Source organism: Scomber japonicus, chromosome 12, assembly GCF_027409825.1.
Source record: "Scomber japonicus isolate fScoJap1 chromosome 12, fScoJap1.pri, whole genome shotgun sequence".
In the NCBI taxonomy this organism is placed as follows: Eukaryota; Metazoa; Chordata; class Actinopteri; order Scombriformes; family Scombridae; genus Scomber; species Scomber japonicus.
In genome coordinates, this window is record NC_070589.1 from 22,900,224 (window position 1) to 22,924,148 (window position 23,925).

General features: G+C 37.2%; 1 protein-coding gene across 1 annotated transcript; it reads left to right on the forward strand.

The window, feature by feature from the left end:
* Positions 1 to 2,362: 2,362 nt before the first annotated feature.
* Positions 2,363 to 22,841, forward strand: adcyap1r1a (adenylate cyclase activating polypeptide 1a (pituitary) receptor type I). The gene is made up of 13 exons (XM_053329354.1): positions 2,363 to 2,458; positions 6,703 to 6,799; positions 9,856 to 9,966; positions 10,077 to 10,183; positions 10,276 to 10,373; positions 12,450 to 12,582; positions 14,305 to 14,458; positions 15,346 to 15,406; positions 16,028 to 16,097; positions 16,213 to 16,304; positions 19,258 to 19,387; positions 21,430 to 21,471; positions 22,638 to 22,841. The coding sequence occupies exons 1-13, from the start codon at positions 2,417 to 2,419 to the stop codon at positions 22,839 to 22,841; spliced, it is 1,341 nt and encodes a 446-aa protein (XP_053185329.1). The 5' UTR covers positions 2,363 to 2,416.
* The last annotated feature ends 1,084 nt before the right edge of the window (positions 22,842 to 23,925 follow it).

Genomic DNA, 23,925 nt, shown 5'->3' on the forward strand with positions numbered 1-23,925 from the left:
AAGATGATTGACAACCTACTGTAGTGATCCCAATGCTGAATTCCCCAGTGTTCCTATCAAATGTTAGTTATTTTGTTTTTTGGGGCCAAGTCAGTAAACAGTCTTACGAAAACTGCTCTGTTGTGAATTTATTACAGTGATTGCATTCTGTAAACCCACACACTTATTGTTGAGCCTCCTCTGTTTTCTAGGAAATGTTTTTCCTTTTTGACTGAATAGAATTCTCCTAATTTGCATGACTGTAAGGCTTGACCAAATTTCCAGTAGCTCACATGTATCTGAGCAAAGCAAAAAGCTCTCTTGCCCTCAGGGCAGTTTGATGTTTATCCCTCTGTTGTTTCCTGCATGAGTCAGTGTTTCTTAATACCAAATAGCCATATGCATTTGTTCTAAATACCAAGGACTGCTTTTAACTTAATTTGGAGCCTCCAGCAACATGGCTGCGGTGACATTTTGGGTTAAAGAGAGGAAGACAAACTAATTGATTTCATGTCTGTGTCCATCTGCCAGATCTGTTCCTTTCCCTGTCTCTCCCTGTCTCTCGCTGTCTGTCTGTCTGTCTTCGGCTATCTGTTCTTCTGTCTGATTTTGTGTTTTTCTGTTTGCATCAAAGCAGTTTGGTTTGAAACCCTACTTGGCATGTGTTGTCCTCTTCTATATCTCCGGGTTTTTCCTCTGAGCACGGTCTGTCCTATTACTTGATAAAGCATCCGAGAGATGCTTTAGAGGTAATTGGATTCAGGACTAGAGGGAAGGGGCACAGCGGAATTTGTCTGTGTGTGTGTGCATGAATTAGCTGAGAGAGAGGACGTGTGCGCTCTGCTGTTTCAGTGATTTTATGTGTGTGTTTCTGCTGGTGCTGGTGCTTTGTGTTTGCAGTGAATCACTGTTTTCAGGAAGCTGTGAGGATGAGTAAGACATGAAGGGGGGCAAGGGGTGTCGTTGTTTTAAAGTCTAACCCGAGGCACATAAATATTATTGTCTTAAAGGAAAATTTATGTGATCTTTCCAAACTTCTTGCCTTTGGTAATCAACTTGTCCTTCATAAATCTGTGCTTTTTATTTCAACTTCCTGCTTTAATTTAGAGTGTAGGTGATGACATATCTTTTGGGATAGTATATAACCTCAGTAAAAAAATCAACAAATGTCGCCTCTGTGATTTGATCAAGGGGATTTTTATGAGTGTACAATTCTGTGAGGACAAGATATGAAGTCATACATACCTACTGAAGGAGTGTGTGTAGGTTGAAAGTTATGCTGTAACCTACACCACACATGTCAGTTTAAAATGAATCAAACTTGAACATTTTTGTACAAATAAATCTGTTATTGTAATGAAACTTGTATCTTTACTACAGATTGTAGTTGGAGACAATGCAATGAAATGTGTTTTTTGTAGGACTGTAGCAGTTATTTTCATGACTGATTAGTCTGCTGATTAATTCCTCAATCAATTGCTTGGTTTGTAAAATGTCTGAAAATAGTGAGTATTATTTAGCACTATTTCTATTTTGTCTGAACCTACCAGTTCACTATCATATGAGTAAAAGAAAACCCTCTGTTGTTTAAATGATTTATCTATGATCAAAATGGTTGCTGACTGTTATTGATTGATTAATCAATAATTCAATGAATCAAGCAATCATCTCAGATCAAGTTTTTAATTATTGTGGTTTCTTTTCCAATATCAAACACAATCGGTCTGTGTGGCACAATAAAATCAGATTCATTTCCATCATGTACAGATATAGCAAAGTATAATACATTAGAAATAATTTATTGAATTTTATATGGTAGATTATTGAGGAATGAATTATATCCAGAGAATCCTTTTTACCTCGTGGCAAAAAGCTCATGTGAAAAATGATGATGTTCATTCCAGAAGAAAATATAAATGTGATTTAGAAACACCTACAGTCCTCTTACATAAAAACATGGTTATGTAAAATGAAACACCCTTGACAAAAAGAGGTTATCCTTTAAAAATATGAATCCAATATATACATAAATGGATGTGCTCTGAATAGCTTTTCAGCCCTGTTTTGGTAAGATTTTACATTGTAGCGACTGTCGAGGATAGTACAAAAACTGAACATACAACAGAATATTTAGAGTATTTAGTCCTGCTTTCCATATGCAGTATAACAACATAACAAAGTGATCCAGTGGGTAACACATTCACACTCTTTTTCCTCTGTGTGTTGTATTACAGAGCCCTTGATGCTGAAGTGTGGTGAAGCTGAAGCTGAAGGGAGCAATTTCAGTGGATCCCAGTGAACACACACACATATAGACACACACACACCCAGTGCATCCCAGTGAACACACACACACACACACACACACACACACACACACACACACACACACACACACAACCAAAGCCTTTTGGATACAAGCGCTTTAGAGGAGACAATGAGAGGCTTCCTGCTGACTGCAATCTTTCTGCTGCCCTTGGTGAGTAGTTTGTGTGCATACATCTACATCTGTGTGTGTATATGTGGGTAGGGGTGTTCAGGAGCATACAGGAATGTGTAGACATATATCAATATATAACAGTGTCAGCTTCTTCTCCAGGGTTTTTTTTTTATATGTACATTTTGACAAATGCTGGAAGGACAGAAATCACTACATAAGGCATCAGCACATCAGCATATGTTACAGATCCTGGATCAGGTCTGTTTTTATGCAACTGGCCGCAGTTTAGAACAAAAACAGATGGCTTGGCTGACCAGAGAGCTGCGTATCCATCTGCTCTGACTCACTTTTATTAGTGATCTCATTGAAATAAAAAGCAGAATAGTTGTGGAAGATGTGTGGGAGGAATTGTATCCAGTGCTCTGATGCAGCACAGCAGCAGTTTCTATGGTTAAACTACTTGGATACAGAATTTTTTTTTAGAATAGTTATAGTTAGAATATATGTAACATTATGGGTTGTCATCTTTTAGTTGTTACCCTTTTGATATATCTCTTGTTCTTCCTCAAATGTTCTAATTGCTAGTAAAATAGTAATTCTAGCAGTTGATTAAGAGAGTTACAAGGGGGAGTGAAATGCATTCACAATGCGACTTTGCAGTCACAAACATCTTCTCTAACCTTTATGTTAACACTGCCCTCTAACAGCTAACATATGTGAGGTGTTTCTCCTGCTGACCTTCAGCAGCTGATGTGGCAGATACGTCGGTGATGTACTCATTGTGTGTCAAATGGATCTGGATAGTGTGCCAGTGGTGGGAGTTATCTGGCCCTCAAAAATAGCCTTGGGGAGGGAAAAGGGGTTCTGCAGCTTCAAAATGGGCAGCTTATCTGGACAGATATCTGCTTTTAGGAGAAGAGGAGAGAGATTTAGAAGCTACTGTAGAGGAGTCACAGGGAGCTCAAAACAAGATATACACTTTAAAAAATAGATAATTGATCTGTCCTCTGATGTGCAATGATTTCATTGTGTTTTTTCCCAGGTTAGAGTTTTCTGTCTACTGATATTTACAAAATTATGATTTACAAGTACAATTGCACCAATAAAATTTAAGACATTTTTCTGATCTAGTAAAGTACAGATTTGTTGCCAGGGCACATCTGTAGCACTGTTAATCAAAAGCAATCAACTATCTAAACAGAAAGTTACTGTAGCATAATAAGTTTCTGCATATTTGACAACAGCCATGCTAGCAGCCCTCTGAGGCTGTGCTAGTGGTGCCTAAGAGGCTAAGTGTTAAACAGACAGATCGATACTCTGCTAGAGCCATTTTGCTAATACGGCTAAAAATAATGTAATAATTAAAAAAAAGAACTTGACTGTCAATCCTTTGTAAATTATTGATTGATTACATGGATAAATAAAGTGTTTTAGTGTTAATAGTGTCCATGCAGTTTAGCATAACAAACAACAGCACATACACTCAAGCTTGCTCTTATTGTGGAAAAATAGCATTGATCACTCAAGAAAACACACAGACAAAAAGAGTATTGACAGCTGAGGTGGTGCAGTCAAAAATACAATCAAAAATATAATGTACTATATTCTGGACAGAAAAAATACCCAACACCACTTGCTCACTTGCTAAGATCACTATCACTCTCTGCCAAGTGAGTATTCAGCCAGATCTTAAATACCCTCAAACAAGGGCAAGACTATTGCAGTCAACCCCAAAGGCCTGTAAACAAGTTTGGAAATATAAAAAGAGTTCGATTAGCCATGGGGTAGAGTGTTTCTTTTGAGAGAAATAGACACAGAGTCATATTCAACAGTGCCCGCCTACATGTTCTCACACTATAATAATAGAAACCCAAAGGGGAAAAAATGATAAATCTTAATGATTCATGTTGCTTCTGATGGTTTTACTTTCACAATCTTTAGGAATGTGTGTGTGTGTGTGCATGTTTTTCTTCCAGTATAAACACTGACCTTGTCTGGACCAGTATACTGTTAAAGTTAGGGTTAGGCTGTCCACAATGAATGGAAGTCAATGCAATGTCCTAGAATGATAGCTGTGCAAACTTGTGTGTGTGTGTGTGTGTGTGTGTGTGTGTGTGTGTGTGTGTGTGTGTGTGTGTGTGGAGAAGGGTGAGGTGTGAAAGCAGGTATGGTAGCGTCTGTTTATGTGCCTGAACAGAAAGCACTTTAAATTAATTGCGACTTCTGTCCAGTATTCCATATAAATACATGACTGAAAAGCACATTTCATACTGCCATCTTACAGGCCTGTCTGCACTCATGCCAAACGGATATTAGTCATTTGCATCCAATTATTTCTCATTTCTGGGAAAGGCTTGTCTACAGTATGTGTTGGCTTCTAGCTAGTTACCTGCTGCTTAGCAACATGGGTGCCAACTACTTGTATAAAGGAAGGTCTTTCTAACAATGCCAGTGTCACTTTCATTATCAAAACACTATTATAGATCACACAAAATTTTTGTTTGCCCATCCAGGTGAGGTACAGTTTATTATTGTATTATCTTGAAATGCAGCTTAATAATGACATTTTTTAAAAAAAAGATACAAACCCAAACCAGAAAGCTTTTGATGCTGTTTCACATAATGCATGGAGTTGTTTCATATTCATCCCACATGCGGCAGTGCAATGAAGAAAGGGAGTGAATCAGGGGACATCTTCACAAGAAGATGAAGTGAATTCATATCGGAGGGCAAAGAGAGAGAGTGATGAGTCAGCCATGGCTGAGAGGGCTGGGACATATTACACCTATCATTTCATAGAGAGAGTTAAAGGTGGGGGTGCTAGAAGGGTGTAAAACAGAGATTGGCCTTAACAGAGTGAGATGGGAGGGGGCGTACTGAGAAGACATAGAGTATCTCCACTAACTCTGAGTAAACAGTTTCCCTGACTGCACCTCCAAGAAGGCGACACCTACCATCCACCTGCTCCAGTGACAGTTACAGATACTGGAGCATCTTCACTTTCCATAACGTGGTATATCTGCAGTTGAAGCAGAACATGGGGGGAAGGCTATATTTACTAGAGTTATTTGTTAAAACACACATCTCTGACTAATGAGCTCCTCTGCTAAAATAAAATGTCAAGAGCAGTTTGACATGACAGATGATGTTAATCAGGTGTGATTGTGTACGCCACTGAGTTCAACAGGAGTCATCAAAAATGATTAATGTTCACAAAAATCTAAATAGTCAAAAAGGCCATTTTGACTAATTGAACGTATACCAAGAGGAAACACTACCTGTAACCTTTTTTATTTCTGTGTGCTTTAATTGCATTTTAGGGCAACACAACAATCTGCAAACACAATACTGACATATTATCACCTTACAGAGTAAGCAAACAGTTGCTTATTCAGCAGACACAAAGCAGCATTATTATAGCATTCACTTGGAACCTTGCTTCTATTCACAAGGTAAATGTAAGTAAAATTTTTTTAGCCCTGCTTCTGTCTCTGCCAACTCCTGAGAGAAATATCTGGCTCTGTATGTGTTAAATGCTTGACTATGTTCAACTGGCCAATCACTTAATTTGGCTGCAGTTTGGTGCTGAGTAGGTTTATCAGTGCCGTGGGTTGATAACTGCTGTTTCACTGAAAAGATCTGTGACAAAATGAGCAACAATAAAAATGAATGTTTCAAGGAATCATACTTAGGAATCCATGAGAGATTTGTACCAAAAAGTCACTTTGGCTGAGTCCAAAAATAAATAAAAATGGTATTGTCTGAACACTGAGTGCAAATGGTATGATCTACAGGCCACAACACCCTCTCGAAAATGATATTGTGCAGCAATAATCCTGACAGTAATGACATGGTGATTGTCCAAAATTTCAATTTACAAGCGTTAACTGATTGAAGGTCTAACATATATTATAGGGAGTGATTTTGGAGACAACCAGTGTCTGCAAGTGGTTTGATGAGTTTGACTGATAGCACGTCTCCCTAGCAACAGAGGCTTTCTGACTCTTCTGGTTGGTCCATGTAAATACCTGGCATCAACTATTTCTAACAAAGCTCTGCTCACTTAAAAGTGGTGAGAAGAGCACAAGCAAAAACACAGAAACAAAAACAGAAAACATATCATATCACAGTAAATGTTATTTTAACTTTGGCAGCTGATACTGTATTCATGTCAGACCCCTCAACTATAACAAGAAGCTGATTAAAAACACAAATGATTGACGGTGCAGTGTTCCAATCAATATTTAGTGGGACTTTGTGTGTGTTTGTTGTGTTTCCCCCAGGTGGCCTCGGAGTCCGAGCACTGTATAATGAAGCGTGAACATGAGAAATGCTTGGAGAATATGGCGCTGCACAACCCCGCTGACGACCTTGATATAAGTAAGTGAGGATGTGTCCAAGAGTATGACCGTGCATGTGTGCTTGTTTGTGTTCTTACATTCCTTTTGTGCCCATAATTTGGCATGAAGTCTGTTTTTATGGCTCTGTCTGTGATTAAACTGTTGACATCTTTGGTGACTCAGAAAGTACAAGACCATTGGTAAATAAAAGCCATGCACGTCTTAAAAATGATTTAAAAAATAACCTTTTGTTTATGCTTGATGATCGGACATTTTTCAGTTTATCCAATCAGTTTTGAAAAGGTCATAGAAGGCCATGTAAGGATGAAAGATGAGCCTTATATCATTTTCATATCACCCCGAAAGGGCACTATACAGCACAAACAACTATCCGCTGATATACAGTTCTCAAACCAAATGCCTTGTGCAATGTCACGCTGAGCTGCTTGCACATTTTCCCCACATGTCCCTTTTCCCACAAACACAGGAAACTTGGTATGTCAAGCCTGGAAGCAATTATTTTCTTGGCTATGAAGTGAACTATTTTCATTAGCAACTGCTGCAGGCTTCTCTGTTTGAAACTTACCAAACAGACTGCAACTCCCAGACTGCACTGTGACTCATGGCTTCGCTGACGGCCACTGACACCTTGAAAATAACATGAAACATAAAAGATTTAAGAGTGTAAGATAACAAGTTTAAAGAGAGAGAGGCGCCGTGAGTTCAGCTCGTTTTTCATCTGTATATTTTAAAGGTCAGTCCTGCAGTCCTCCTGAGAGCTGCACAGCAACCTGCTGTCTTTTAATGTGTTTTTATCTACCTTTCTTTTGCATTTTTATATCTTTTTGGATAAAAGTCTGATGCCCTGAGGTGGGTTAGAGTGGAGGTATAAATAACTCACATGCATAATTTGTTCTCACTTCACACTTGCATTTATAGTTAACAGTAGGCATCTGTTTTATTCCCTTATTCCTCTGCAACATGGGCATTTTTTATTTTTGTGTTCAATTTCAGACCTGATAATTGCACGTGTTGGCTTGCCTTGACCTTATAACTGAACTTGTCTCCTCCTGTCCCTTTAAAAGGAACTATGTTGTGTTTCTGCTGACAGCAAATCGTTGGTGAGGAAATAAAAACGCCCAGTTTGCAGAAATCCGACTTGGTGGCAGAGAAAAAGCAAGAAAAGGGGAAAAAGACAAATGAGAAAAGGGAAACAATTTGTATGAGAAAGGAAAAGTGTTTATATATAGGGGGGTCTGTTTTCTTTATCTCTTTCCCTTTTTAGATGTACCCAAATCTATTCTTAAAAGCAAATTTCATAATCTATTTGTCATAATATTTTTAATTGGGATACTCTGACCTGAGATTAGTCTGCAGGCTGTGTGAAATTGCAATTTGTTTTCTGGTGCTGTAATCACTATCCTGCTGAATTTAGCCAGCATGATATGAATAGCAGCTCTAGAATGGCCTGGAAAGTGGTTATTATTTCAGAACTAAAACATCCAATCCATTTTGGTACCTTTGTAGTGTCACATTATAGGAAAGGACACTTAATTACCCTTCAGAGTCAAATTTAGAGCGTAATCAATGACAATAATGATTACAATTTATTATTTTGATTGTATGTGATTTTTCAAGCAAAGAAACACAAATTATTCCCAACTCAAGCTTCTCAAATATGACATTTTTCTGCTTTTCTGTTTTATATCATCGTCAGCTAGGCAAAACCTGCAATTTGACATCGCCTTGGCCTTTCTGACTTTTTTGTGCAACAAATTTCAACAATTAAGTGGGAAACTAATCTTCAGATTAATCATTAAGAAAAAAAATCATTAATATCATCACATAGGAAGAAGATCTTTTTAGGTGCATTATAAAATGTTTTTCCTCTCTGACCAATGTTTATAGTTTAACAAAAAATTATGAGTAAATGCTGAATCTGAACTTTTGATCTGCATTCTGTGACAGTTGCACACAATGACTCAGACATTTAAAAGTCCTTCAATCAAATCGGCTTTAATGAGTATTTGTGCATACATCTATTGTCTACTGTGAATGTGTGATATGTATGTAGAGCTTATGCTGTGCAGCCCGCTGAAGATTCAGCACACTATGGGATCTTGTGTGAGATAGCCAGTGATGCAGACAGAGTGCTTTATTAAGCCAGTTACCTCCGTAGCTCAGTGCGGCTCATTTGGCTCAGATTTGCCCTTTAAAAGGTAATTGGCTTCGTGTCCAGCTCACCAGACAGAACCAAAACAGATTAGAGAGCCGAGCAGAATAGAGAAAGGTCTGCAAACACACAGACACACACATGCATGTCTAGGAACACATACACAGATGAACCCATAAGCAAAATACACACTCAAAATGCATGCGAGTGAATACACATACAATCAGACTTGCACCTGCCTGCCTGCCTCTGCAGCACTATAAAATCACCTGAGCATAAACAACGCAGTAAACCTAGAGAGATGGAAGGAGAAAAAAGGAGAGACGGGGAAGTGCTGGAGACAAAGAACATGGAAGCAGAAAGAAATGGAGACAAATAGAGAAAAATCAAAGCTGTGATAGCTGTGCAGAAAATAAATGGTGTGAGATTTATTCTAAGAGTCCGATGAATAGAGGGAAATCATAACCAAACAAAAACAATAGATTGAACTGGGTTAAGTAAAATTTTGTTTCAACCTATTTGGGGATATCAAATGGTTTGTTTTAAGCAGTAAAAAGGACATGTCCACCATATGTCCGAGGATATTACACCTTCTGAGGAGAACACAGGTGCATTTCATTTTAAGAGATGTTAAAAAGAAATACTTTGGCTGTCACGGTTGTAAATTATCAACACATACTACCTAAAATAAAATGGTAAATGGATCTGAATGAGATAGGTCAACAAAGTGAGTTAGCAATAGTTTTGTCCCTGTCAGTGTCGTGAAAATGCCAGATATCTTTTCAAACTCTATTATCTCCAATTTAATTACCATAAATTCATGTCAGATTCATTTACTCAGAGACATAACAGTAGAAATGCTGAATGGTAACTTAACTCTGACCAACATGGGTTTTTGTTTCTTCTTCTTCTCTGCTGTTCAGTGTGTCCATGGATGTGGGACAATCTGACCTGCTGGCATGCGGCCAGTATCAATGAGGTCGTGGTGGTCAATTGTCCAGAGCTCTTTCATGACTTCATGGGCCCTGATGATGGTCAGTGGAATCAAGAGACTAAATGTGTTTTTAACGTATTTGTATTCCAAAATAATTTCTATTCAGTTCAACTTTGCCCACTGTAGTTCAAGTACATTTGTTACTTTCAGAAATGGGGAGGGTGAGTCGCAACTGTACGGAGGATGGCTGGTCTGAACCTTTCCCTCACTATGTGGACATCTGCTTCCCCTATGAAAACACTACAGCAAGCAAACCTGTACGGCTTCTCTCACCTCATCTTAAGTTTCACATGTTTGCATCTATCATAGACATGCATGCTGTTAATACATTCTCTGTTCCCAACATCAGGACCCGTACTATCCATCGGTCAAGGCCCTGTACACAGTTGGCTACAGCACATCTCTGGTGTCTCTCACTACAGCCATGGTCATCCTCTGCAGATTTAGGTGAGTGTCATAATGAAGACCTCAAAAGGCAGGTTTCTCAAAAGTGGGATTTTGTATGTAAAAAGGTGTCTTATAGCTTGTTCTGAGAAATGTCTTTAACCTTTTGAGTCTTGTTGGCAAAAACTCAAAATCATATTCAGCCGATGGAAATAAGAATGAAAAACAATAGTGTCAAAACCCACAAAATGGCTTTGCTTGTTTTACCTTATTGATACATTTTTCAGTTAATTTAAAATTGCAAAAAACTTTTTTCTTTTTAAAAAAAATATTGTCACAGACATGCCAAATTATTGCATTGCTGAGTAGCCTAACTTAATCTATTATAGCAATGTACTCTATGGTATGTCTCGTCTTTAATGGTCCCAGACAAAAGCAATTGAGAAGTTATTTTTTTGTGTTTCCACATGGCATGGTAATCTTTAGTTTGGTTAAAAACTATTTGCAAGTCAAATAAGGTCAAGCAGACTAGAGTGTAGATCTACAGTGTCTTCGTGAAAACCTGCAAAGGAAAACCAGACAGAATCATCACAGCTGCATATTTTGTACAAAATGCAACACAATGTGCTTTATGTAAAATGGCAATGTAATCACAACACAACCATAAAAATGCAGATTCAGCAGGTCAAAATGCATCAACAGGTTTTAGTACAGTTATACAGGAGTCACAAATGTCAAATACAAAACACATAAACACACACAGGCACACCCATGGGCATTCCAGACGCCCTCTCCTGCTGTAGAGTTAGTATGAGGGATGGTTAAAAGACCACTGCCTGTGAACCTGAGATTTCTTGCTGGTTTGTATCTAATTAGCATGTCTTTTATTCACTATGGTGCAAGACCATTTAAAATCAATTCTAGCTATGATGGGGAGCCAATGCAGAGATTTAAGAACAGGTGTAATGTGTTAAGACTTTTTAGTTCTGGTGAGAACATGAGCAGCTGCATCTTGAATCAATTCCGTTTGCTGCACTGCTGCCCTGTGAATAGACCATCACAGTAGTCTAGTATACTTATACTTATAACGGCATGGATTAGGTTCTCAGAGTCTGATTATGATATAGAAAGCCCCTTAGTTTTGAAATGTTTTAGATGGCAGAGGGCCATCTTGTGATATGATGGATATGGCTCTTAACGTTTAGATCACTATCTCGGATTACACCCAGATTTCAAACTTTCCAGTGACGGAACTGAGAGGAGCGGCAATTTTTTGCCTCTGATCTTTTTCACCAAGTATTTCTGTTTTGTCTTTGTTCAGTGTTAAGAAGTTCTCTGACATCCATACATTAATATCATCAGTACACTGAGCCAGGGAATAAAGGATCTATGATATCAACAAATTGGGATATGTACAGTTGTGAATCATCTGCATAAGTGTGATAGTTTGTTTTGTGTTGTTGTATAACATGTGCGGGTGGAAGTAGATAGAAATGAAAAAGTAGTGGTCCAAGAATTAAACCTTGGGGTACTCCACACATAAGTAGGAGAGGTTTATAATTAGCAGTAACTATTGCATCAAGGTTGCTCAAGTGGTTTTGTGACAGCTGTTTACGTGCTGTGGGAAGTATTCCTGACTGAAGAGAGCAGGTAATAATTTCTAGTACTTTAGGTGCTGAGCACTTAAAAACATTTTTTTTTTGGGAAAAATGTGATAGAGAGAGGGTCCAAGCAGGAGGCGGAGGACCTTGTCATTAAGCCCACAGAACTTAAACTAAATTGAAAAAAATGAATTATCTATAAAAACTTCACCATGAACAGGTTATTTTATTTTAAACATTGAAGGCTATTTTCTGTTCCTGGAAGGAAGCTGTCTGAAAAGTCTGAGAAAACTGCTCTGCATCCAACTGAGTGCTATAGATGGTGCAATCAAACTGACTTAAGTACAGCAAATGTTTAAAGATATCTACAACGTGTAGTGACTATGCCTGAGAATAAAGGGAGTGAAAATCAAGGGGAAAGAGCCAGGTGTTCAGAAGGGTAAACACAAGAAAATTTTAACATTAACATTTAAAAAAACAAAACAAGATAAAAACAAACAATTTAGGATTGGTAAACATTTCTCTCTTTTCTATCCAGGAAGCTCCACTGTACCAGGAACTTCATTCACATGAACTTGTTTGTGTCCTTCATCCTGAGAGCCATCTCAGTCTTCATCAAGGATGGCGTGCTGTACTCTCAGGAGGACAGCGACCACTGCTTCACACACACAGTCAGTAACTTACTACTACACATTATCTATGGCTGATAAACTACTTCCTCATATGGTTTTCATCAACAAGATCGAAAACAGTCATGACTCTATGTTTATTATAAATAAAAAATGAAGAGGTCATTTACAATTCACGATACTAATTGTTTAATTAATTTAAATTTGAAGCACTTAATTGCAAAATGAGGCTTTTACTATTCTAAATGGTCCAAAATAATTCTTGGCATGTTTTTAGTTGCTTTAAGAGGTTTGCAGAGTATTACCACAGTGTTTTCAACAATCTTGGTTAATCGCTTCCATATAGCATTATTGAAGACTTCAGTCAAAGGGCAGCCACTCATTTTATAAAAGGAAGCATGTCTGTAAAATATGATCATGTCTGTTCTGAATGAGATATAAAGAGAGCTTCAAGCACTTCTCCTTCAGCCTTTTCTGTGTGATATGCACCTTTGAAGGAACTTCAATAAAGCAAACATGCTTTTAAATGACTAATACTCTGATTACAAATGCAGAACAAGCTCTTAGGCTTTGTCTGGTAACAGCACATTGCTCACTGTTGTTAAGCAGGCATGATAAATAAACCTAATTAGGTACGCTAATGGCTTCAGCAAGGCCAGTGGAAATCTTCTAGTCCATTAACATATCAATGGTTACTTTGCCCTTTTTTCAAAACCCTCTGCTTTCCCGTTGTTGCCATGGCAATCACAGGTCAACATCGTGACACCATGATACAGGGAATCAGATCAGTGATGTAATTGGTTAACCCCACCCAGAATATGGACTCTTTCATTAACATGATGTCACTAGATTACAGCCCACCTGACATGTAGGTGACATGTTCCTGCTGACTGATGCACAGTTTGCATTTTCATTCATTGTCTCATAAGTTTTTTGAGTAATTGCAGTATGGTGCATTGATTTGCAACCCCGTCACCATAGTGACATCAATCTCTGTTTACACTGTGATTTAGAGGAATAAGGACATTTGTCAGTCTGACATTTATTGTCTTGAGCTTTTAAAAAAGGACTGAACATTATGCATGGATTTTCCATTTGGAAGCTGCAACAAAATGCTGGTGTATATTATTGTGTAAAAGAAACAAGAAAGCTTATGAACAACCTGCAAGTCTTTTTTAGTCTTAATTTATTTAAGGTACTTACATATTCATACCTGGAAGGTGGCCAGTACAATCACAGTCTGTTCTGCTGCCCACTGAGCAGCTCTAGTGGAGCCGTTGGGGTTAAGGGCCTTGCTCCTAAGGGCACCTCAGTGGTGATAATGAAGGAGGGGCAAATCCTGCTTCTTCACTTTCCCACCCAGATTTATTCTGCTGGTCTGGGGGATTGAACTGACGATCATCTGGTCACAAAATTCTGCCCTCGAAATTTACTAAAAAAGTTCTAATAAATCACTGATGGTGTCTATTTTTTTGGCAGTTTTTGATGATGATATTGTTGCAGAACTGACACTGGCTTCGAAGTGAAATAATTAAAAAAACATCTTTAAATACCCTTAAAGGATTGTCCAATGTCCTGGTGTGGCTCTGTCTATTTCTTGAAAAAGCCCACTTAAGCTATATTAATACATTTTAATTAATAACTACTGTGCTCTCCAGGCTTCATATCTTCAACTAACAAGCACAGGCAACTTGTTTTTAACATTTGAACCATCATTTACCTTTTTCTGCACTAATGCAACTTGCCGTGTGTCTCCCTGTGCAGGTGGCGTGTAAAGCAGTGATGGTTTTCCTCCATTACTGTGTCATGTCCAACTATTTCTGGCTGTTCATTGAAGGTCTGTATCTCTTCACTCTACTGGTGGAGACTTTCTTTCCTGAAAGACGCTACTTCTACTGGTACACCATCGTAGGATGGGGTAAGTGTCTGTTCCCAACTAGTTATCATTAATGAATGAAGGCAGCAACTTCTTTACTGTTCATTCTGTACATTTTCAGATTTGTGGCATATTTGTAAATTCAAAAATAATTCATGTGTAATGTAATTTAGAAGTCAGTTTTCTTGCACCTTTCCTTGAGTAAAGGCAAATTTAGACTCATTTTGAGATTTTTGTCAAAATACAGAGCAATGGGGTGATTTATTAAAATAAACTGATATTCTGGATTACTGTCCCCTAAATATATGATATATATGATATATGATTTTTCCAATACATTAGGACCCCCACCAGACATTTAAAAATATTCTGCTATGTTCTCCCTCTTTGAAAAACTTTAGAATCCATGAATATATAAATATTTTTCCATTTTAGAGGTTAAGCTGCTGCCTCCTATTTCACACATTATACCTTTATAAACTGCACACTGGACCACGATTGGTTTCCCAGCTAGTTGTGATTTCACAAATTGCACAATATGTACACCTCTTAAACTCTTGTTTTTGGTAAGCACAGGAATACTTGATGCAGATTGATGTGAAAATCACTTGCTAATGTTAAACTCTTCACGTACATCATTCTGCACAGTGAAGCTCAAACATCCAAGTAAACAACAATAAGAAAAACACATTTTGAGGTGTAAGGAGACTGTAATAAAATACAGCTGAAATAACAATGCAATCTTGAGACAAACCCTATGGTCTTTCTGTACATGAATACTGTACAGTGCCATTGGGTTACAACCAATCAAATATGAATCTGTTGTTTCAGTATATTGCAATTTTTAAAAAAGCATGATTGCTGCAGGTGCATACAGATGAACATGGCAATCACCTACAATTTGTATTAATGCTCACTGTTTTTTACAGGGACTCCCACCATCTGTGTCACTGTTTGGGCAGTTCTGAGGCTCCACTTTGATGACACTGGGTATGTCCCAATATCTCTTCTTACTTCAGCCAAGGCACTGTATATCACACTGAAGTCTAAATGTTGCATTAAGATAATTTATTGCTAAATATCATACCTGCATCTTATATAGTTGATAAAAATGGAAGGGAAAGCGTAAATCAATAAACAAAATAACTGGCTTCTCTGTTGGCATCACAAAATACACTTATCTTGATCATGTCTTTAGAATAATTGAATTAATGCAATCAGGCCAAAATTTAGAAAAATGGAGATGTGCTGCATGTGATAAGATTCATAATTGTTCCTTCATCTTTTGCAAGTTTTTCAATTTTTCCTCAGCACAATACAGGATGCAGAAAACAAACACTAATTAGACGTTTTACACTCATACATTGTACTAATTTTACTAAATTAGTTGTAATGAAAAAATATCATTCTCAAATATTACAGCCTGCTTCCATTGTAAATCCTCCTATCCCTTCTGACTTTGCCTTTTCACTCTGCAAATATCCACATTATTGACACACTGTATGTGCCACATGTTAAAAAGTGTGCAGCGAAAGCAAAGGAGAGCATGTTGAACAATTATTAAAATGCACTGTTCTCCTCCTCCACCTCCTCCTCCTCCTCCTCCTCCAGATGTTGGGATACAACTGAGAACACTGCCCTCTGGTGGGTGATCAAAGGACCAGTTGTAGCCTCCATAATGGTATGACAGCTGCTGTGGATTCATTTTGACACATGCTAGGCCTTTGTTTGCCTGACCTGAGTGTGATTTATGACAAGGCTTTGAGATTTTGAATATTTTTTCTTTTCTTCCACAGATCAATTTTATTCTGTTCGTTGGGATTATCATTATCCTGGTCCAGAAGTTGCAGTCACCTGATATTGGAGGGAATGAATCAAGCATTTACCTGTAAGTTACAATTATTAAATTGACTGAAACACCAGTCTGAAGTGTGTGTGGAGAATTTAATACTTTGATTTTGAGATTTTTCATAGACTGTATACAGCCCTGCAGCTTAAAGAAATGTTATGCACCTTTGCTGAAAGGATAAGGCTGCTGATGTTATGTATTTGTCTTACTGTCAAAAAATTCCATTAGAAGACCAAAACCAACAATGAATTGATCCTACTAACAAGGATTATCTTAAAGCCTGATATAGCTTATTCATTTGTGTCATAAACTATTAAAAACACATGGTTGACATTTTACAATTATTACTAAACATTTCAGTTTAGTTTAGTTTTTTTTTAGCAACAAATGCAAAATATGACAATTTAATGATTTTCTTTGTCATACATGAAACTGAAGTAAATATTTTAGATTTTCAACTGTTTGACAAAATGAGACATCTTAAGACATAACCTTTGACTCAGTAGCATTTTTTATTTTTACTAATTCCTACCATTATATGGACAAAATAATTAAGTAATATTTGCTAAAGAATACAGTGCCCTGCTGTTTTAAAAAGAAAAAGACAAAAAAAGAAAATATGTATTTGTGACTTGTTTTCAAAGATCTGCATTTACAGAAGGAATGAATTAGCTTCAGGCTGAAAGCTGCAGGCATGATCAGGAAGTTGTTGTTTCGTCTTTTTCTTGGGATTTGACGACAATAAGAAAAATATAGTATAACGCCAGTCTTTTTCTCTCATCAGACACCACATGATACTCTGGATAATAGATAAAATTCTGCCTTCTTGGCTAACTCTGGCTTTTTCTACTTGATATTTTAGCTTTTTTCTCCCTGTAGATCAGAGGGCATTGTCTGCTATCCAACTAATACAATACATCATTTTCAAGAGGACATATATGGATTTTACTGAAATTGTAACTGTTTTATATCCAAAGTTTTACCCTTATCCCATTGATGTGTCTTCTCCTCCAATAAACTTTCTCAGAACATGATAATTTGAAGTACCTGCTGGCAAAAGGCTTGAGTCTCATTATGGAGTTGTACTGTAGCCAGACACCACTCCTGTTCAGCTCCCACAGGATATTGTCTTTGGAGGCCCTGCAGATAATGCCATTCTCATCTGTTGCTTAAACCTGTGCATGTGTGACCAAGTGTGAACGTGTGTGTGTGTGTGTGTGTGTGTGTGTGTGTGTGTGTGTGTGTGTGTGTGTGTGTGTGTGAGTGTGTGTGTGCGCTGTGTGTGTGTGTGTGTGTGTGTGTGTGTGTGTGTGTGTGTGCGCTGTGTGAGACTGCGTGTCTGTGTCCCTAAAGACATTGTCTTTGTTGTATTGTTGTGTTGTCTTTGTGCTGTGTAGCAGCTGTGCTCAGAAATGCTTCAGTGAACCCACACAGGCTGTTCAGCATTCGTGCAGGATGTCAGAGTTATCCACCATCACACTGTAAGTGTGTGTGCGTGTGTGTGTGTGTATGTTTGTCCACAGACACGCATGATTGTGTGTGTGTGTGTGTGTGTGTGTGTGTGCTTGTGTCAACTGCATGTGTGTGTGTGCGTGTGTGTGTGTGTGAGTTTTACTTCAGGGGTTCTTAAAGTTTTATTAATGTTCTGGACTCCCAAATGCATACTCTCTCTCTCACACACACACACACACACACACACACACACACACACACACACACACACACACACACACACATTTATTTTGATTGCTAGTGGTTATAGACAGCAGCACAAAATGTTACATCTACTTTTTGAGGAAAGTTTTTTTATATATTTTTTTTCTCAAATCATAATGAAATAGATCAGAGTACAATCGTTTTGTTTTGTTTCTTAAGGACTCCTGGATGTCATTGGACTGCTCTCTGAAAATCATCATCTTGCTCATTTCTGTCTTCTATTATTTTAAGGTGTCATTTGTTGTGTGTTTTTTGTGTATTTCCATTTCTCACATAGTAAAATATGTAATTCTGTACTCTGTGTGACTACATGGATATATCATACATGCTACAAAGTCAAATCATACAAAGTTATGTGTTTCTCATTAAGTCTCATTGTTGTGATGATGTCACAGATAAATCCATTAATACAGTAAAAACCTAACCTCGCTCTTCATAGAAAGATGGTGTTACTCTACATTTTTCTTATTGTCAACAAATCCCATCCCTTTCTCTACCTTGTGTATGCTACATATCCTTAAGCCTGTCTGTTCTTTCTGAATATGTAAATATTGTTAAAAGATGGGTCACAAATGTATAGTATTATTGTTTAATACCTTATACAGCTAGGCACTGTAGTTTTTACCAATTCCAAAACAAATATGGATAAATAGTGCATTTTATAGGGATTATTTTCAGCCAGAGAACACATTTATAGTTTATAGCAAACTTCACTCAAACAGACTCAACAAATTGTGCATATTGATAGACTACTGTATTAACACACATTTGATGCTTTATCAAGTATTTATTTACATTAAGTATATTGTATTATTTAGTATTCACAGCAGCAGGATGGTGTAATATATGTGGGACTGACTCAAAACAGCCATGTTAATCGTAATGAGAGAAGATGTCACAAAGTGCAATAATGTTGATTTTGTTTTTTATGTAATTTGTTGACAATGAGAAAAAAATAGATCTATAAATATAAATAAATCTGTAAAAAACACCAGAAAATAATGATTAAGCCTTCATTTTCAACTAAATTGATATCTGTATTAGAGATTAAGGTGGAAGGTTTTTATTTTTCAATTTGTTGCTTGATTAAAAACGACTAGTAAGCAGAAAACATGTAGCTTTATTCTTTCATTACATTCAGCTGACCAGCACCACTGAAACATGAATGATTTGATTTGTGTTTTACATGCAATCTAATTAAACTGTGTGTTGTGTGCATGTGCGTGTGTGGATAATGTGTTTGTGTGCGCGTGTGTGTGTGTGTGTGTGTGTGTAGGCGTCTGGCGCGCTCCACCCTCCTGCTCATCCCCCTGTTTGGTATTCACTACACTGTGTTCGCCTTCTCACCTGAAGATGTCAGCAAAAAGGAGAGACTGGTCTTTGAATTGGGACTTGGATCCTTCCAGGTATGCTTTTTACAGCTACTCCAGCTTCCATTTTCACTTAAAGAGAAATACCTGATAATGAATGAGGGAGCGTAGTGGGATAATAAATCATCAGAGTATTTTAAATACAAATAGGCTGCTTACTGAAGAGAATATAAACCCAGTAGAGCTCTGAGATCTACTGACTCAGGTCAGATAGTTGAGCCCAAAGTTCACACTAAACATGGTGAAGCAGCTTTTAGCTGTTATGCTGCACACAACTGGAACAAACTACCAGCAGAACTGAAATCAGCCCCAACTGTGAACACTTTTAAATCCAGGTTAAAAACATTTCTCTTCTCCTGTGCTTATGATTGAGCTCTTCTAAAGCACTTTACATTTTAATCTTTCATTTGCACTCTATGTCCTTTTAATGATTTTAAAGCTAATTTATTATTTTATGCTGCAATCATTTTATTTATGTCTTGCTATTTTTCTGTACTTTGTTTTTATTATGTGGGGGGGGGGGGGGGGGGGGTTAATTGTATGTTTTAAGTTTCTCAAATTACATGTTTTTCTGTTTTATGTAAAGCACATTGAGTTGCCATTGTGTATGAAATGCGCTATACAAATAAAACTGCCTTGCCTTGCCTTGCCTTACTGTACAAGAGTGCTTGTGATATTCAGACCTCACAATGTGTGTCGGTGTTCAGCAATGCAGCAACCCTTCCAATAAAGGTTGGGGACAGCAGTCGGACTTTGAAGCTTTTACTAAAGACTAAAAAGAGTTTGATCAATAGTATTACGAAATGAATAAGTACAATAACAAGGTCACTATACTCACAAAAGTGTAGACTAGCTATTAAATTAGTTATTGTCCTTCACGCTGGAAAAGGAACACCAGTGAAAGATCAACATTAAATGCCCAGTGGAAGTACAACACGGTAATTAATCTCGCAAAAATGCACATGCCGAAGGCCAAAAACAATCCTTCATTCGCTCATTCACAACTCCCTCTATAACAGGACACTTAATTGTTTATAGTTTGTCTGATACTGACAGCATGGCATGACAGTAAGTCAAGTTAGGTACCGTCTCCTAAGTGCATGCAAATCGACCAAAAGAGCTTTTCATATTTAAAAAAATGCAATATGACTTAATGCAAGCCTCACTTGTATTTTCCCACTAACCTACTGTTCTGTCTCCACTGTTCATTTCCCCACAAACCTTCAACAGCTACACAACTTTTATTTAGATTCATTTTCTTCTCTCCGTTTTTAAGGTGGGGTACAAATAAATGTGATGTTTGCTTGTGTTATTAATTCAGGCATGGTGAAAAGTTTTTATTTTGTTGGCAGCTACATTTCGAGATGTGATGTTTATAAATGATAGTAAACAATTTGAAGTAGAGAATGAACCGTTTATAACCATTTACAATATAAGCCAAGATTCCACCCAGTGTAGAGTAAATGCAAATAGGGACACAAATACAGACATTTTTGTGATTATAAACATACACAGATGCCGATAGTAGCTTCAAGTTCACCCCTACTATAGATAATGCTCAAATAAGGGTATTTGGGAAGTAGATCAAATGTGTTCATCAATATTTTCTTGATCAAAGAACTGACAAAATGCTTTTCCTATAGGCTATATATGTTGTTATTAGTACTGAAACAATCAAATCAGTCAATTAATCAATTACTTTAATAACTGATTCATCATTTAGATAATTTTCCTCATAAACATAGTTTTTAGTTTCACCCCCTGAATATTATACTCACGTTTTTTAATATTTGTATAAATAAAATGTTGGAAACGATAAATCATTTAGAGGAAAATACCAACGGTCACTTAAAAAGCAGCGTGAGCTCTCCATAATCTTTCACAATTATTAAACACTGTGATACAAACTGTTGCGTGCAGACAGCTCTGGAGGTTCAAAAGAGGTCAAATTGCAACTTCAATACCCAGGAATTATACTGTGTGACCAGTAAACTACACGTCATGAATATTTGAGCAGTGTGTCACAGATTTTATATGTCTCTGCTCCATCTCAAGCTTGTCTCCATTCTTCTCCTCAGGGCTTTGTGGTCGCTGTCCTCTACTGTTTCCTCAATGGAGAGGTAAGCTTTTGTCCCTGTCCATAAACCCATTCACTTTGTACTCTTCATATTTGATTAGCATCTTATTATCTGACACAGATTAATACTAGAAATACGTTCCTGTTTCCAAATATTATAACCTCCCACTATTTACAATTTATAAATACACACATAACAGTTGTTACATTATTTATTACACACTGCTATGTGACTAAGTGGATATTTGCATATTTTGTTAAAGCATTTGTCATCAATTATAATTCCTCCTATGAAGTATCTGTAAGTAGTGAATATTTAAAATGTTTGATAACACAGCTGTTATCATAATTGCTTATAATCACATACATGTACAAATCTGATTACAAATCAATTACAGTGTAATACAGAAAAACATTTCTATACAGACAACAAAACAAACAACAAAACTTCAAACATATGAAAACACATGGGTCTTACTAGATTTTATCCGGGGCTTTCAGCTGCCTTTTGTTTTTCTCACCACTAATGAAGATAATAAATACAGTATTCTGTACATGTACAATGGTCTTATATATGCATCTACAACATATCACAACCTATTACACTGTAATATGTTGTACATGTATAATGACAGTAAAGACTATTTTTCTTCTCCTTCTTATAAGCCATTTAAAATTTCAGATTCAGATTCATTCTTTATTGTCCCCAGGGGGAAATTTGTTGTCATATCCATACTCATAACATTCAAAAGGTCAACAAACATCATCAACAAAAAACGTGTAGACATTCAACAGGATACGAAAGATAAAACAAAAAGAAAACAGACCTTTGAACATGAATTGCACAAACAGGTGACAAATACTGCTACCTACTGGATATTATTTGGAATAGTGATGGCAGATGGAATGAAACTTTTACCAAAGTGGGTCTTCCTGTATGTTATTTGTCTGGATCTCATGCCAGAAGGTAGGGGAATGAAACATTAATGTAGAGGGTGACAGGGGTCATTTGCTATGGGCTGTGCTTTGCGTTTGATGGCAGTATCAACAAGTATGGAGAATGACTTAAATACTGCTTATCAATGTGAAATGTGGAACGGGGGATAAAATAAAATGAAACCCACAAAACTTAGGTGTACTGTACCTTTTCGTGAAGCTGGTACAGCTTAAAGTACATTAAAAATGACCTTGTGAAGTTTCTCCCTGAAGGTGCAGTCGGAGATCAAGAGGAAATGGCGCAGCTGGACGGTGAACCGGTACTTTGCTGTGGACCTGAAGCAGCAGAGGCACCCTTCATTGGCCAGCAGTGGAGTGAACGGTGGGACTCAGCTATCCATCCTCAGCAAGAGCAGCTCCCAGATACGCATGTCCAGCCCTCTGGCGGAGAACGCCAACATCAGCCTCCCCACCTGAGCGCCTGATCGGCCGGAGACGACTTCAAGGTGCCGTTCCTCTTAACTACATCCAGACCGACCAGAGCAGACCAAAGTGGCCCCTCACACACCTCTTATATTTTGTAGTTTGGTCTTTGGAAAATGTATTTCTGAAAGCATTTACTGAAGATAGTCCATTCATTAGAGGTGCATAGCTGTCTTTCATACTTTAGAAAGACCTTTGACTAATTTTGGAGTTTAATTTATTTGCCTATTTGAGTGCTATAATTGACCGTAGGTTGTGGCATTTGAATTATTTTCAGTGAAGCACTTACAGTTTTACAGACATCTCAAATCACGTTCATCAATTTAAATATTTTAAATAAGAGATATTACAGAATCTCTTTCTGCCAATGTTATTTATTTACCCAGTTTTCTTGTTTTATTTATGAGTAAGCTGCTATCAAACTATAGCAGTACTGAAGGTTGTAAAAATAAACTAAATCAGTAGTTAAACATCAATTGTAGGGGTTGTATTTGGCTGTAAAGTAAATGTGCTTCAAAGTGCCATACAGGTTGTCTGAATGGATCTGATCCCATAACAGTCCAGAGGTACATATCAACCAAACCTTCGCCTTGCTTGTATAATTCATCATTTAAATCATTGTTTAAATGTTTTATCTCAAAGCTGACATTTTTCTACAATCAGCCGTGAAGTACAGAGTATGTCAAAATATCTATTTAAAAGAAAAAAAAGCAACTCATGGACTTTGTAAATAGTTTTCAGTCTCTGGATCAGAATTTCTTTTTCATTTTTTAATTTATCATTTTGACATAACGCAGTATTGTAATGACCTTTTCAAAAAAAAAAAAAAAAAGGAACTGGAGCCCAAATCTGTAGACTTCTTCCCATAACCTGAAGACCCAGAATATCAGCACGATTTACTCTGAACTATTTATTTGTATTTCATTTTAAAAAAATAAAAAAATAAAACACATATAGAGTACTAAAGGGGATGTCACATCAGGATATACAGGAAGTCATTCAGATAAAAAAAAATGATTTCTCCTCACAAACAGTAGTTTCCTCCAGTTGGTTTTCCCTATACACACTTGTCAAATAG

Excerpts from the sequence above, each read along its gene's own strand:
- adcyap1r1a (XM_053329354.1), top strand. The coding sequence starts at position 2,417 with ATGAGAGGCTTCCTGCTGACTGCAATCTTTCTGCTGCCCTTG. Across the intron at positions 9,967-10,076 it reads CTTCATGGGCCCTGATGATG|AAATGGGGAGGGTGAGTCGC; the intron begins GTCAGTGGAATC and ends TGTTACTTTCAG. Across the intron at positions 10,374-12,449 it reads GTCATCCTCTGCAGATTTAG|GAAGCTCCACTGTACCAGGA; the intron begins GTGAGTGTCATA and ends TTTTCTATCCAG.